Source organism: Bufo bufo, chromosome 2, assembly GCF_905171765.1.
Source record: "Bufo bufo chromosome 2, aBufBuf1.1, whole genome shotgun sequence".
NCBI lineage: Eukaryota > Metazoa > Chordata > Amphibia > Anura > Bufonidae > Bufo > Bufo bufo.
The window spans coordinates 54,253,145-54,267,998 of NC_053390.1; the positions used below are offsets into that span (position 1 = coordinate 54,253,145).

Below are 14,854 nucleotides of genomic sequence, written 5' to 3' on the forward strand. Positions count from 1 at the left end.
GCTGCACCATATCCAGAAAAAAAAGAGAGTCATATACGAGAAATTTTAATGTTGTATTTATGATTTTTAAATAATTTCATAAAAAAAGATGGTGTTTCTACACATACAAATTCAGAATAAATAAAAAAGAAAACAGCATACGCAACATCATAGCAAATCCTGCAAAAATTCATTATATACACTGATATTTCATAAATTACATTTCCACGACAGACATAGTAGATGACAACTATACATTAACTTAGGTGGAATGGCTGCTTGTGACCTACTAAAATTCATTTCAATGCAGCAAATCTATGTACAATATATATACACAGGTATTTACAACAGATGGACAGCAGGGAAGTCTCCGCTCATGTATCTGACCAAGGAACATGCCACCTTGGTCATCAACAAGCCTCATGGGACTGGGACCTTCCCACTACACTGGTGCCTACTCTCCAAGACCACAGACTACCCAGACCTGTGGAGCTTAGAGACTCATTAGACTTGGCTCATCACCAGCTTTGGGTCAGGTCCACAATGTTGCACCAACTCCTCTGGCACAGTAAAAGATAACAAAATCAAAATTGAGAAACATTAAAGGCTCAGTTCATATTCTGAATGGAATAAGAACCGAACCTAAAGCACCAATTCATCTGGCCTCTGCCGTACATTGTTCATAGTGAGACACAGTGATGTCACCAAGGTTGAAGGGAGCAGATGCAACTTGGAGGATTATGGAAGTGCATAGGGGAAGAAATGGCCTTTTAGGGTCCACCTTGAAACATTCCAGTGATTGCCATGGAGGGGGTTGCACAGGGTTAGAAATACACAGCTCAAGCGTCACACCTGTCCACAGACTGTGTGGTATTGCACATCAATGGTGGAGCCAAGCCACAATGCAACCTATGGACAGGTGTGATGCCGTTTCTAGAAGGGAGCAGCCATGTTTTTCTAAACCTGGATAATCCCTTTAACACATATGACGAGGAAAGAGTGGAGCAAAAGAAAAGAAACCCACTGGATGGATCGCCATGTGGCTGGACTACCACAGCTCAGCTCTTTGAATAAAATACTGACAACTGGATCTTCATGCACAATGTTAATAACTGAACCATTATAAATAAGAGGGACTACACGGTCACACAGTCCTTGCCACAGCTCACACTGTATAAAAATATATAAATATATATAAATCTCTAGACATGTACAAAAAACTGGGGGAGGGGGGAAAATGGTATAAGAGGAATTAAGGTCGGGGGGGTGCTGTTAGTAGAAGGTTTGTATGAGCAGCAGATTATAATAATCTCATTAATCCAAATTATCCTTTCATGAAAAACTTCCTTCTTCGTAACAGTTCGTATAAGGGGTGAGGGGAATGTAAACTTCTTCAAAGTTTCCATGAAAGGACCAGAGTGGAACAAATGGGCCCTGTTAGGTCAATGACTGCATCGTCACAGGCTGTCCAACGGCCAACCAGTTAATGGATCTACGAGATTTTTTCATTTTATAAATAAAAAACAAGCAGCATCGTTTTCAGTGCTTCGTAGACAGATGTCTCCATGTAGAGCCCCAATTGGATGCAAAGTCAGGGTCAGTGACTGCAGAACCCACCGGATGGATCCGTGACATTATAAGTTCACCCTAGTGAAATAAACATAAATTAGAGTCAATGAACAGCTTCAGGTTGAAAGACTGGGCCAACCATGGGAAGCTTTGGACCCTTTAAAGGGTCACAGAGTTTTCAGATATGTCAGAGACCATCAAAAATTTTCATCCATGGGGTCTCAGCACTCAGACCCCCACCAATCAAAACTTTTGATATGTCTCACATATGGACATTTTTCTGACAACTCAGTGACCCTGTAAGAAGGCTGCAAACATGCCCCAAAGTGGCCACACTGTTGATCAGGAGATTGGGTGGGAAACATACTCATTTGCATTGTTGAAGTCTTACCGTTTGTGGCTCTTTACTTCCCAACCATCTCTACATTTTTCAAACACCAGTTCACCACCGGGAGCTATACCACTTTTATGTAACTCTTTCAGACAGAATGTAAATCTACAAAGTAAATTAAAAAAATATTATAAATACAACATTTACCATGGACTACAAGACAGGCAACATCGACCGATGTCAAAATTGAATCAATTCCGTCCAGATCCTGAGGGTGAAGCAGAATGTGAGGGCTCCCTCTGTTCTCAACCCATGACCATCAAGGAAACGGTGTAAGATACTGTAGGAAACTCATAGCCAGTGGGTGTCTAATGTCTATGGACAGTATAGGTCCTCCAGGACCCTCTCAACGATAGTTTAAGCGAGATCCAATGGGAAATATGAGTCACATCTGTTAATAGGTAAACTGTTCATGTATAGGAGGTCATGGTTGACTCAAAGTGATGTGACCAATATCAACTGGTTCACTAATAGATGTAGTTTTAAGATGGTTATCTACTAGGTTTTAGGTGGCTGAATGCTTTCATCCTCTGATGGTGGATTACCTCTATTGATTTTTGATTAACATACACAATCCTCCTAACCCAACAGTGCTGGACGAAATATCACACACATTAGATGGTTGGCCGGTCTCACCGAAACCAACAGGTTTGGCTGATGCAAGTCTAATGCTTATGGGTGCCATGAATATCAATAAAATGGGTTGTTTCCTCAAGACAACCCTTTTGAAATTGGTCAAGTGATCAGCTCTACCCTTCCCAGACCGACAAAGAACCAAGATACTCACTTCTGCTGGGTTTCTCCAGACTTCACGCGGATGCGACGGATGTGTAGTTCTTTTTCGTTGCCTTTGGACCCAAACCAGTAATTGGAGGACCAGAAATTGAACCATGATTGTTTGGTCCCTTCCCATTTAAGTTTGACAGTAAGGAGATCACCGATATCATCTTCACTGTACACCAGGAAAGTGTTGGTGAAATTGTATCCAATCTGCTCTGGCCTAAAAAAACAATGTGGAAAGTTTAAGCTTGCGTCGGACAGGATGGAGCTTGGGTAGGACAACACAATGGATCCTGCATGTCTGGTCAATACTTACGCATTTAAGGGCAGAGGGGTGGAGTCGTTCAAAGTTCCAACCAGGATGACAGAGAAAGTGGGTTCAGTAGTCTCCTGCTCAAACATGTAGTTGAAGATATGCATTTTGAGCTGGTAGTGGAAAACTGCAAGAGGAAATATTATAGTAGACATCATCAGCACATCAGACGGGTGACATTACAAGAAAGACAACATTCAATTGGCTAAAATGAAGGGCAGTTAGGAAATAATCTTGAAACCAGAATATTTGTAGCAAATCTGCAGTCCCATGCCATTATAATCACCCTCTTGATCATAATACAACTTACAGACGCCTTGCTGTCCACCTTATGGCAATATCTCCTCACAAAAAAAATGCCATGTTGCAAGGTGATCCATCGGCATGGGAGACACCAACCTGCCTACACTGGTGCAAGAACGAGCATGCACTTCCCTGTACCCAGACTACAAATGGCACTTTATGGGTAGCGTATAGCAAGTTCACAAACCCCCTATTCTAGAGGTAACCTCCCTCGCCTGATGTCACAAGATGCAGAATTACAGACAGCACTACATACACTGGGGATCCTTGGTCGCACCACCTATTACATTATGTTCTTATGTCTTACCTTTGTATGGCATCTGTGCCCGGGTCTTCAGGTACATTTTGCTGTTTCTTTTACTGGTGCTTTTCTTGGCATTATAACCAATGGCATTACATCGGTTCTTGCGACAGCTCAGGCAGATTCCTTTCTTGAAGCGATTCGAGTCAGTGCATTGGAAGGCAAAGCTCTCCTTGTCTTTATTGATGAGAGAATCCACAAAAAGGTGCACAGAACGCTCATGTTCACACTTTACAGCATCCCCGATATCTAAGAGGAGAAGAAATATCACAATGTTACAATGTCCTCACAAAAAGAAGAACATTATTATAGTAGTTATATTCCTGTACATAGGAGGCAGTATTATAGTAGTTATATTCCTGTACATAGGAGGCAGTATTATAGTAGTTATATTCTTGTACATAGGAGGCAGTATTATAGTAGTTATATTCTTGTACATAGGAGCAGTATTATAGTAGTTATATTCTTGTACATAGAAGCAGTATTATAGTAGTTATATTCTTGTACATAGGAGGCAGTATTATAGTAGTTATATTCTTGTACATAGGAGGCCGTATTATAGTAGTTATATTCCTGTACATAGGAGGCAGTATTATAGTAGTTATATTCTTGTACATAGGAGGCAGTATTATAGTAGTTATAGTCTTGTACATAGGAGCAGTATTATAGTAGTTATATTCTTGTACATAGTAGCAGTATTATAGTAGTTATATTCTTGTACATAGGAGGCAGTATTATAGTAGTTATATACTTGTACATAGGAGCAGTATTATAGTAGTTATATTCTTGTACATAGTAGCAGTATTATAGTAGTTATATACTTGTACATAGGAGCAGTATTATAGTAGTTATATTCTTGTACATAGTAGCAGTATTATAGTAGTTATATTCTTATACATAGGACGCAGTATTATAGTAGTTATATTCTTGTTTATAGGGGGCAGTATTATAGTAGGTATATTCTTGTACATAGGAGGCAGTATTATAGTAGTTATATTCTTGTACATAGGAGCAGTATTATAGTAGTTATATTCTTGTACATAGGAGGCAGTATTATAGTAGCTATATTCTTGTACATAGGAGGCAGTATTATAGTAGTTATATTCTTGTACATAGGAGACGGTTTATCCACAGGGGGCAGCCCCCTTGAATTCAATACAGAAATTCTGAAAACATTGTTACAACTACTATAAGTGCTATACTTACTTCCATAGGCTAGGGCACCAAGAACATCTGATAAGCCACAGCCTGGCTGATAATCGCCTCCATTGGGATATATGTCAATATGGCCAATGGGCATCTTGATGCCAATGCTAACTCCTAGCGCCTCTCGGGTATATGTATGAAGAACATCTACAAATTCAGCATCATCAGGTGAGAGACGTTTGTGAGCTTCTGCATCTTCAAACATTGGTCCTGCTGGATCCAAGCCTGAAACACAAGTTTTGGAGAAGATGTTAACACTCCTAATAGTTGATAATTGCTGTAAACAAACAAAAGTCCCTGGTGGTTCTCATTCCTAAGACCTACACAAGCCCTGTAAAGAGATCTAAAAAAAAAAAAAACCGATCTCCAAAACTGCATGAAAACCCATCTATTATGGTATACATGTATGCAAAGCCATTAATAGATTCAAGGCAAGTAATGGTAAAATCTCCAACATCCATGTATTACGATCTTTGGGTCAACAAAACACCTAAGCTCTGGTGATATTTACTTTCCCAAGATATTTAGCAGCCATAATCCCTGTATTAAGGTCTAATCTCTTCCGATCAACATTAAGATTTGCTGGGCATGAAAGAACAATCCATATCACTCAGGTAAGAACTGAACCCTGAGGGTTTGGGGTATATAACCTTACATACCTGTAATGCGTCCAAGGGTTCCTTTGACATAATTTCCTGCAAAACCTGCAACGTGTGCACCAAGACTGTAACCAATAAGATGGAGGTTTTTGAGGGACATATTTCCTTTCTCCTGTAAAACAATAATCAGGCATTGGTTATCAGATCTGACCATTAAATTCTGTTGGTAGAGAATCAGGAGAAGACTTATTCAGCTGGGAGACACTGCCACTTCAGATGCAGAAGTAACAGTCACACCCAATCCCTGGCACCCAAAGGCCCCTCTACCACTCAAGACAGTACCATTATTATAAATGACACATAATAGGTGGGAGGCTCCATTAAAAATTCTGCCTTCGAGCCCAGGTGCCTCAAGTTATCCTCTGCCTGCATACCAGATGTGGTTGAGTTGACTTATACAGTATGTTAGTAGACCTCAGAGTTAAAGGTTGCTCTACGTTTACCATAGAGTGCTATAGTAGTAAAATAAAATATGACAAAACTAAAAAATACAGTGTACATGCCAATGGCATCTTATGGTCGCAACAACCAAGAATAGACAACCTTGATCATAACCATAGAGCATCAGAGAAGATGCTAATATTTTTGATCCTACCACATGCAGACAGTGAAGGCTTCTCACCTGCAACCAGTCTATTAGAACAGCAGTCTCCTTTCCGACCAACTTTGTGTTATTGACGGCATCAGGGTAGAGTTGATGAGCGAGAGACATCCAGTCAACAACTATGATGTTGGCGTGATGCTCCCTCTGCTGAAGGGCCCCCACTAGTTTATGCAGCCAACTCTCGAACAGTCCAGACATCTGAAGACAAAGAACAGAGATTTAGCAATAGAATGGAGACACACTTGGCAAGCTCTACAAGTCAACTGTGTCCACAAATTTCACCATCATAGAACCCAAGTTTTTACCACGTAATATGGATTACCCATTGGCCCACTTTTCGTTTGGTCTTAGCTTTCAAAAAGAACATATTCTAACCCACTATTATAGTAAATCAACCAATGTCCTTGTACCCTCCATGTTCCACCACACCCCAGATACATCTTATAGGTGGCATTAAAGCATACAGTAGGTATCTAGAGAACATACCGTCCACCCATGGATGACAATGAAAGTCTTTGCTGATGTGTTGTAGTGACAGTCTTGCAGGCAATCGTCATTTTCTGGGTCTAGGTAACAACCCTCATCAGGATTGGCAGAGAAGTGGGCATTGAACTGTATCTGAGGTTTCTTAGGTGCCAAGTCTTCATCAGCGTCTTTCAGTAGATTCGCGATTGTGTCATCTGCAAGCAATGAACAAAGACGTTAAACTGACGGGGGTTTCAAAAACCTTGCACTGGAGTAAGACCTGGTGGAACTTTAGGTTCCACATAGTTAAAGACCACTGGTTCCCCATCTACAGGAAGGTACAGGCATCCTTCGCCCTATACAGGGAGTGCAGAATTATTAGGCAAGTTGTATTTTTGAGGATTAATTTTATTATTGAACAACAACCATGTTCTCAATGAACCCAAAAAACTCATTAATATCAAAAGCTGAATATTTTAGGAAGTAGTTTTTAGTTTTAGCTATTTTAGGGGGATATCTGTGTGTGCAGGTGACTATTACTGTGCATAATTATTAGGCAACTTAACAAAAAACAAATATATACCCATTTCAATTATTTATTTTTACCAGTGAAACCAATATAACATCTCAACATTCACAAATATACATTTCTGACATTCAAAAACAAAACAAAAACAAATCAGTGACCAATATAGCCACCTTTCTTTGCAAGGACACTCAAAAGCCTGCCATCCATGGATTCTGTCAGTGTTTTGATCTGTTCACCATCAACATTGCGTGCAGCAGCAACCACAGCCTCCCAGACACTGTTCAGAGAGGTGTACTGTTTTCCCTCTTTGTAAATCTCACATTTGATGATGGACCACAGGTTCTCAATGGGGTTCAGATCAGGTGAACAAGGAGGCCATGTCATTAGATTTTCTTCTTTTATACCCTTTCTTGCCAGCCACGCTGTGGAGTACTTGGACGCGTGTGATGGAGCATTGTCCTGCATGAAAATCATGTTTTTCTTGAAGGATGCAGACTTCTTCCTGTACCACTGCTTGAAGAAGGTGTCTTCCAGAAACTGGCAGTAGGACTGGGAGTTGAGCTTGACTCCATCCTCAACCCGAAAAGGCCACACAAGCTCATCTTTGATGATACCAGCCCAAACCAGTACTCCACCTCCACCTTGCTGGCGTCTGAGTCGGACTGGAGCTCTCTGCCCTTTACCAATCCAGCCACGGGCCCATCCATCTGGCCCATCAAGACTCACTCTCATTTCATCAGTCCATAAAACCTTAGAAAAATCAGTCTTGAGATATTTCTTGGCCCAGTCTTGACGTTTCAGCTTGTGTGTCTTGTTCAGTGGTGGTCGTCTTTCAGCCTTTCTTACCTTGGCCATGTCTCTGAGTATTGCACACCTTGTGCTTTTGGGCACTCCAGTGATGTTGCAGCTCTGAAATATGGCCAAACTGGTGGCAAGTGGCATCTTGGCAGCTGCACGCTTGACTTTTCTCTGTTCATGGGCAGTTATTTTGCGCCTTGGTTTTTCCACACGCTTCTTGCGACCCTGTTGACTATTTTGAATGAAACGCTTGATTGTTCGATGATCACGCTTCAGAAGCTTTGCAATTTTAAGAGTGCTGCATCCCTCTGCAAGATATCTCACTATTTTTGACTTTTCTGAGCCTGTCAAGTCCTTCTTTTGACCCATTTTGCCAAAGGAAAGGAAGTTGCCTAATAATTATGCACACCTAATATAGGGTGTTGATGTCATTAGACCACACCCCTTCTCATTACAGAGATGCACATCACCTAATATGCTTAATTGGTAGTAGGCTTTCGAGCCTATACAGCTTGGAGTAAGACAACATGCATAAAGATGATGTGGTCAAAATACTCATTTGCCTAATAATTCTGTACAGGGTGTACATGCTATTAGCCATCTAGTTAGCAGGTTTTGGGGTTAAATATTACGGTCTCTTCTATTGTATCATTGTAACCTATAAAAATCATTCATCCTAAATTTGAAGATCGTGTCCATAAGCAACAGAAGTACATCCGCTGCTGCCCCTAGAGGTAAATTATAGATACTGCACTCCTGTATACGTAACCCATCATTTTAGCTGGGGGAATGTAAAAGCCTAGGACATGTCTAACACACCCAGACAGAAACATGACAACCATTCATTACAGAAACCAACCCGTGAGAGAAGGGAATGACCCACTTTTACTGATCACCTGACAACCACAAATTTGCATTTGCAAAAGTGTTGTCATAACCACAAAGTATATACAAAAAGCATTCGACTGGATACATTTCATGTCAAACTTTTGCCTCCACCTACTATTTAATAATTGAACTTGGCAACCAAATCTCTAATTGCCCCCAACAGTCATGCCATCCATTCATATCTGCCAGCATTTTTTTTTTTTTGCTCGTGACTTACAGGTGCATAGTGCAAATCGCTCCTTTGTTGCAACGTGTCGCACAGATGTCTTATTATGCAAAGCACCGTGTGCATCCAAAAAGACACTGTGGAAGCGTCAATTCTCTGGAGCTTTATTCTAGGCCAGATTGGTCTCAGATGTCTGGGCCACCACCGTGTGGTTTAATCATCTCCGAGTCCCATTGTTTCCCCAACTCCCTTCTGAGTAGGAGTAATACCATTAGCAGCAGCGCTGTGCGCCTGAAGCGCTGTGCTGGGGAGGATCTGCGAAGGGGCGGGGGGGCAATTTAAAGCAAGTGACAGATCTGCTCAATGATACAGAAGCCGATGAACTTGTAATAATGCAGGAGTGTGTGAGTGTGTGTGTATATATATATATATATATATATATATACATATACATATACACACACACACACACACAATATATAATCTAATGCATACAGAATAATCCATACCAATCACATCTACTATAACAAAAATTAGAATAACTTTTAATAACGCATGTCATGAGATGATATACATAATAAAATAATGCATAAAGAATAATTCATACCAATCACATCTATAACTACTATGACACTGTGTAGATCTACTCCAAAAAAAATAAAAAATCACAAGCAGATAAATATCTCAATGCATGTAATGAGATTATAGACATAGTGAATACACACAAAATACAATGCATGTCATGAGATAGCCATATACACAGTAATATATGGGATAGGTCATAGAAATCACACAGACACTTAGATAATGCTTATAGGATAATTCATACACATCACACATATACACTAGGGGATAATTTACTGATATCAGACACTAATCTAAAGCACATAGAATAATTCATACAAATCCCAAGTACACACACTACATATGCAGTAATTCCTATAAATCACATATGCAGTAATTCCTAGCAGCAGTCACACATCCCCCAGCTCTGAAGGCTATACACAACCCCAGATACTACACAATCCCAGTAACCAGCTCTAGGAATCCTTTCCCCCATGATCCTGACTCCAGTGTCTGCTCACATCAAGCAGAAGTGAGATCCATCATCAGGACACGAGCCACGTGTACCGTGTAATCCCCATTCATTCTCTCCATAGGGGCTCAGTCTAACTACCCGGCTCTACAGGTGATCCAACATCCCAAAGTGAAGGAGCCACTCACTCACCTTTCAAGAGCCCTTCCTCTGCCAGCACCGAGGCTTCCCCAAGGGGCACTGCCAGCGCCAGGCACATCCACATGAACCTATAGAAGAGGGGCATAGCTGCTGCCTGCCAGAACCAGGGCAAGGAGGGGGAAAAGGGGGGTTTGGATGTAATGATCTGTATTGGGATGCCTTTATTAGCTTTGCAGATTGCTCCCTGTGATAATCAGCAGCGGTCCCCCCTCCCCTTGAGATGATCAGCAGCGATCCCTCTAGAACACGAGTGATACAATGTATCGAGCCGGCGGCCGTTAATATTCCAGCGCGGGTCACGTGACCCATCAGCAGATCGCTGCCTGTTTGTAGAGGGTGCCCGTGCTGCGCTCTGATTGGTCACACCTCCCACACGCCCAGAAAGTTTCATAAAAATGAATGGAAAAGAATGGGGATGTGTTCACACCTCCAGGACTGGAAACAATGCGGTCCTGTCTGCTGACTGGAAAATGGGTGTCGTTCCAGTGTAACATTACCCAGCTGAGCACATCAGATGGGGAATGTAGTGACATCAGATGGCACTGGGAGGGGGCGATCCTGGGGACTGGGCTGGGAACCCTCACTATACAGCTTGCATATAGAATGAACCCACAGGTGAGCTGCTGAATTTACCATCCTGCAGCCGTCAGAGCTGAAATCTGTCAGTGTTTGTGCAGAGCTTTCACTGGTGATCCCTATTGATGTAGGTAAGGAGGGGCTTACACAGGGCTCCAAAGCAAAATGTATTATGGGCCCCGTGTCCCTCCCAGTACACATGCGCCAAATTCAATGCAAAGCGCAATGTCTGAGATTTCTGAAGGATTTATTGGGCAGTTCAAATTAAACAGCTGTCAGATCCCCAAAAGCAATAAGTGGTTCTGCTGACATACCAGCATAAGGTCTCATGCACACGACCGTTGGTGTTTTGCGGAACCATAATAGGACAGTCCTATCCTTGTCCGTAATGCGGACAATAATAGAACATATTTTATTTTTTTGCGGACATGGAACATTTAAATTTTTTTCTTTTTTTTGCTGCCCCATTGAAGTGAATGGTTTTGCATACGGGCTGCAAAAAAAAATACAGAACAGACACGGAAAAAAAAAAATTCGTGTGCAATCAGTATTTATTAATGTGACCTTCTCTAAACTTTTGAATGCACATGTCCAACTGTTCAATGTTTCAGTACTTTTTTGAACAACTTGCTGTTCTCTAAGGCTACTTTCACACCCGCGTTTTGGGCGGATCCGTCATGGATCTGCAAAAACGGATGCGTTACAATAAGGCCTCATGCACACGACCGTTGTTGTGTTCCGTGTCCGTTGTTCCGTTTTCCGTGATTTTCTGCGGACCCATTGACTTTCAATGGGTCCGTTGAAAACTCGGAAAATGCACCGTTTGTCATCCGCGATCCGTGTTTCCAGTCCGTCAAAAAAATATGACCTGTCCTATTTTTTTCACGGACAACGGTTCGCGGACCCATTCAAGTCAATGGGTCCGTGAAAAAACACGGAGGCACACAAGATTGTCATCCGCGTCCGTGATCCGTGTACGTTTTTTTCCTATCATTTTCAAGGCAAACTTGACAGATTTTTTTTTCACTTTTCATGTCTGGTGATCCTCCAAAAATCAAGGAAGACACACGGATCACGGAACAACGGAACCCCGTTTTTGCAGATCGTGAAAAAATACTGTCGTGTGCATGAGGCCTAATACAACTGCATGCATCCGTCATGAACGGATCCGTTTGTATTATCTGTAACAAAGCCAAGACGGATCCGTCATGAACTCCATTGAAAGTCAATGGGAGACGGATCCGTTTTTTTTTGTGACAGATTGTGTCAGAGAAAACGGATCCGTCCTGGCACACAATGTAAGTCAAAAGGGACGGATCCGTTTTCTCTGACACAATCTGTCACAAAAAAAAAATGATCTGTCTCCCATTGACTTTCAATGGAGTTTATGACGGATCCGTCTTGGCTCAGTTTCATCAAGCGGACAGAAAAACGCTGCAGGGAGCGATTTGGTGTCCGCCTCCAGAGCGGAATGGAGACGGAGGTAAACTGATGCATTCTGAGCGGATCCTTTTCCATTCAGAATGCATTAGGGCCAAACTGATCCGTTCTCACAAACAGAAAGCCAAAACGCCATAAGGCTACTTTCACACAAGCGGCAGGACGGATCTGACAGGCTGTTCACCCTGTCGGAACCGTCCTGCCGCTATTTCACCGTGCCGCCGGACTGCCACTCCGTCTCCATTGACTATAATGGGGACGGGGCGGAGCTCCGGCGGAGCACGGCAAGAGGCTGCCGGACTAAAAGTACTGCATGTCCGACTTTTTAGTCCAGCGGCCTCTCACCGCGCACTGCCGTGCGGCAGACCGGCGGCACGGCGAAATAGCGGCAGTACGGATCAGACAGGGTGAACAGCCTGTCGGACCCGTCCTGCCACTTGTGTGAAAGTACCCTAACAAGGAGCTTAATGGCAAAAACAGGTGTTTGATCCATGAATCTCCCTATAAATTTTCTAGTTCAATTAGAATTGGTATTTAAACAGTCCTCCTCATCATGCTGTTCACATTTTGACATCATGAGACCAAGACAACACCTAACAATTGATCAACAGTACCTCGCCATTGCGAAGCTTCAAGCAGGATGTTCTCAGATGGAAGTGGCCACTGAGCTTAGAGTGTTATCAGCGGGTTGTATCATAGATACAGAGAGACTGGAAGAGTCACAGAAAGGCAGAGAAGTGGACGTCCTTTGGTCACATCCCACACTGATGACCGATTCATTGTGAACAATGCCGCGGGGAACCAGATGATGACTGCCACACAACTCCAGGCACATCTAAGGGAAGTGAGAGGCACCCAAGTATCACGTCAGACGATTCGAAACCATTTACATCAGCATGGTCTGCGTGCTAGATGACCTGCAAGGGTACCTGACCACAGGCGTCATCGTCTTGCATGGACCAGGGAGCATCTACGCTGGACAAGGGACCAGTGGGCCTCAGTGCTCTTCATGTTAGAGATGTCAAGGAGAGCACTATGTGGTGGTGGTGTTACAGTGTGGGCAGGTGTCTAGTCAATACAGAACTGTCCTACACTGTGTGAATGTTACAGTGACAAGCCCATACTACTTGAATAACATCAATAATGCAGTCATTTTGCCTCTGCATGAACAATACAGGCCTAATTTCATCTTCATGGACGACAATGCGCCAGCTCATCAAGGTCACATCATTAGGGAACAGCTGCTGGAGACTGGGGGACCTCAAATGGAGTGGTCTGCACCTTCTCCAGACCTGAATCCCATTGAAAACCTATGGGATCAGCTGAGTCGCCGTGTAGAGGCTCGTAACTCTGTACCCCAGAACCTCAAAGACCTGAGGGCCGCCCTTCAAGAAGAGTGGCATGCCGTCCCTCAGCAGACAATAAGTTGACTGGTGAACAGCATGAGACGCCGTCATCAAGCTGTAATTGATGCTCCAGGCCACATGACAAGTTCTTGAGACACTGACATTTTTGTGGGGGTATACCCAGCACTGGTGTTGGCTTTTATTTCAATAAATTGTTTGAGATGAGGAAATCACCATTTCTGCTTCTATGTAAATGCCAGACTTTCATTATATAATATCACTGGAGCGGGAACTTTTTACGTTTTCCATAAAGTTCACCTGAAAGTCAAATATCCCTAACTTTTTGTGAGTAGTGTATACTGTGTGATGCCTCATTCACTTATCCGTTTGTGGATCTTTGCCTGAAATTGGCCGGATCACCACCAGAACCCGTTGCAGTCAATGGGGATCTGGTGGTGAAGTAGAGGATCCAGCAGGCTCCTCTGTGTCAGAACAGCCTGCCGGATCCACAAATGAAGATGTGAACGAGGCCTGCAAATAAAAGATTAGAAAACCCTGAGATTCCTCAGTGTTTGATGCCTTCTAATAGCTAACTGAAAAGATGACACAATTGCAAGCTTTCGAGGCTACTTGGGCCTCTTCCTCAGGCGTCTTTTAAGACATTACCTGAAGACTCACATATTTATACACATAAGTCCATAGGAATAGTGAGGCAGATGAGACAGGTTAAGCAGATCATGAGTGGAGGAGTAAACAAAAAGCTATAGCAGTAAACTAAAGCAGAAATGTTGTGGATTTATGTCCTTCTACATCTCTTAAAGGGGTTGTCCGGGTTCAGAGCTAAACCCGGACATACCTCCATTTTCACCCCGGCAGCCCCCCTGACTTGAGCATCGGAGCAGTTCATGCTCCGAAGCTCTCCTTTGCCCTGAGGTAAATCGCGCAGGGCAAAGGCATTTTTCGGAGATCCGGTGACGTCCCGGGGCTCTCCATGGGGCTGCCAGGAAGCCCGATGACGTCACCGGCACCGATGGCGGGATTTAGCACCGCCCTAGCCAGTAAAACGGCTAGGGAAGAGCTAAAGCCCGCCCATCAGAGCCGGTGACGTCACCGAACACACTGCCGGGCAGAAGTTTCCGCCCGGCAGTGTGTTATTGAAAACAAAAGAGCCCGTGCCCTGCGCGATTTAGCGCAGGGCAAGGGAGTGCATCGGAGCATGAGATGATCCGATGCTAGCCTCAGGGGGGCTGCCTGGGTGAAAAAAAGGGTATGTCCGGGTTCAGCTCTGAACCCGGACAACCCCT

General features: G+C 43.1%; 1 protein-coding gene across 1 annotated transcript; it reads right to left on the minus strand.

Moving 5' to 3' along the window:
* Positions 1-432: 432 nt before the first annotated feature.
* LIPG (lipase G, endothelial type) lies at positions 433-10,447 on the minus strand. Its single transcript, XM_040421107.1, has 10 exons — positions 10,180-10,447; positions 6,592-6,785; positions 6,124-6,303; positions 5,502-5,613; positions 4,843-5,067; positions 3,643-3,885; positions 3,036-3,159; positions 2,727-2,939; positions 1,940-2,044; positions 433-1,626 (listed from the first exon to the last, which is right to left on the minus strand). Exons 1-10 carry the CDS (start codon positions 10,271-10,273, stop codon positions 1,614-1,616), a joined length of 1,503 nt encoding a protein of 500 aa, XP_040277041.1. The 5' UTR covers positions 10,274-10,447; the 3' UTR covers positions 433-1,613.
* Between the last annotated feature and the right edge of the window lie 4,407 nt (positions 10,448-14,854).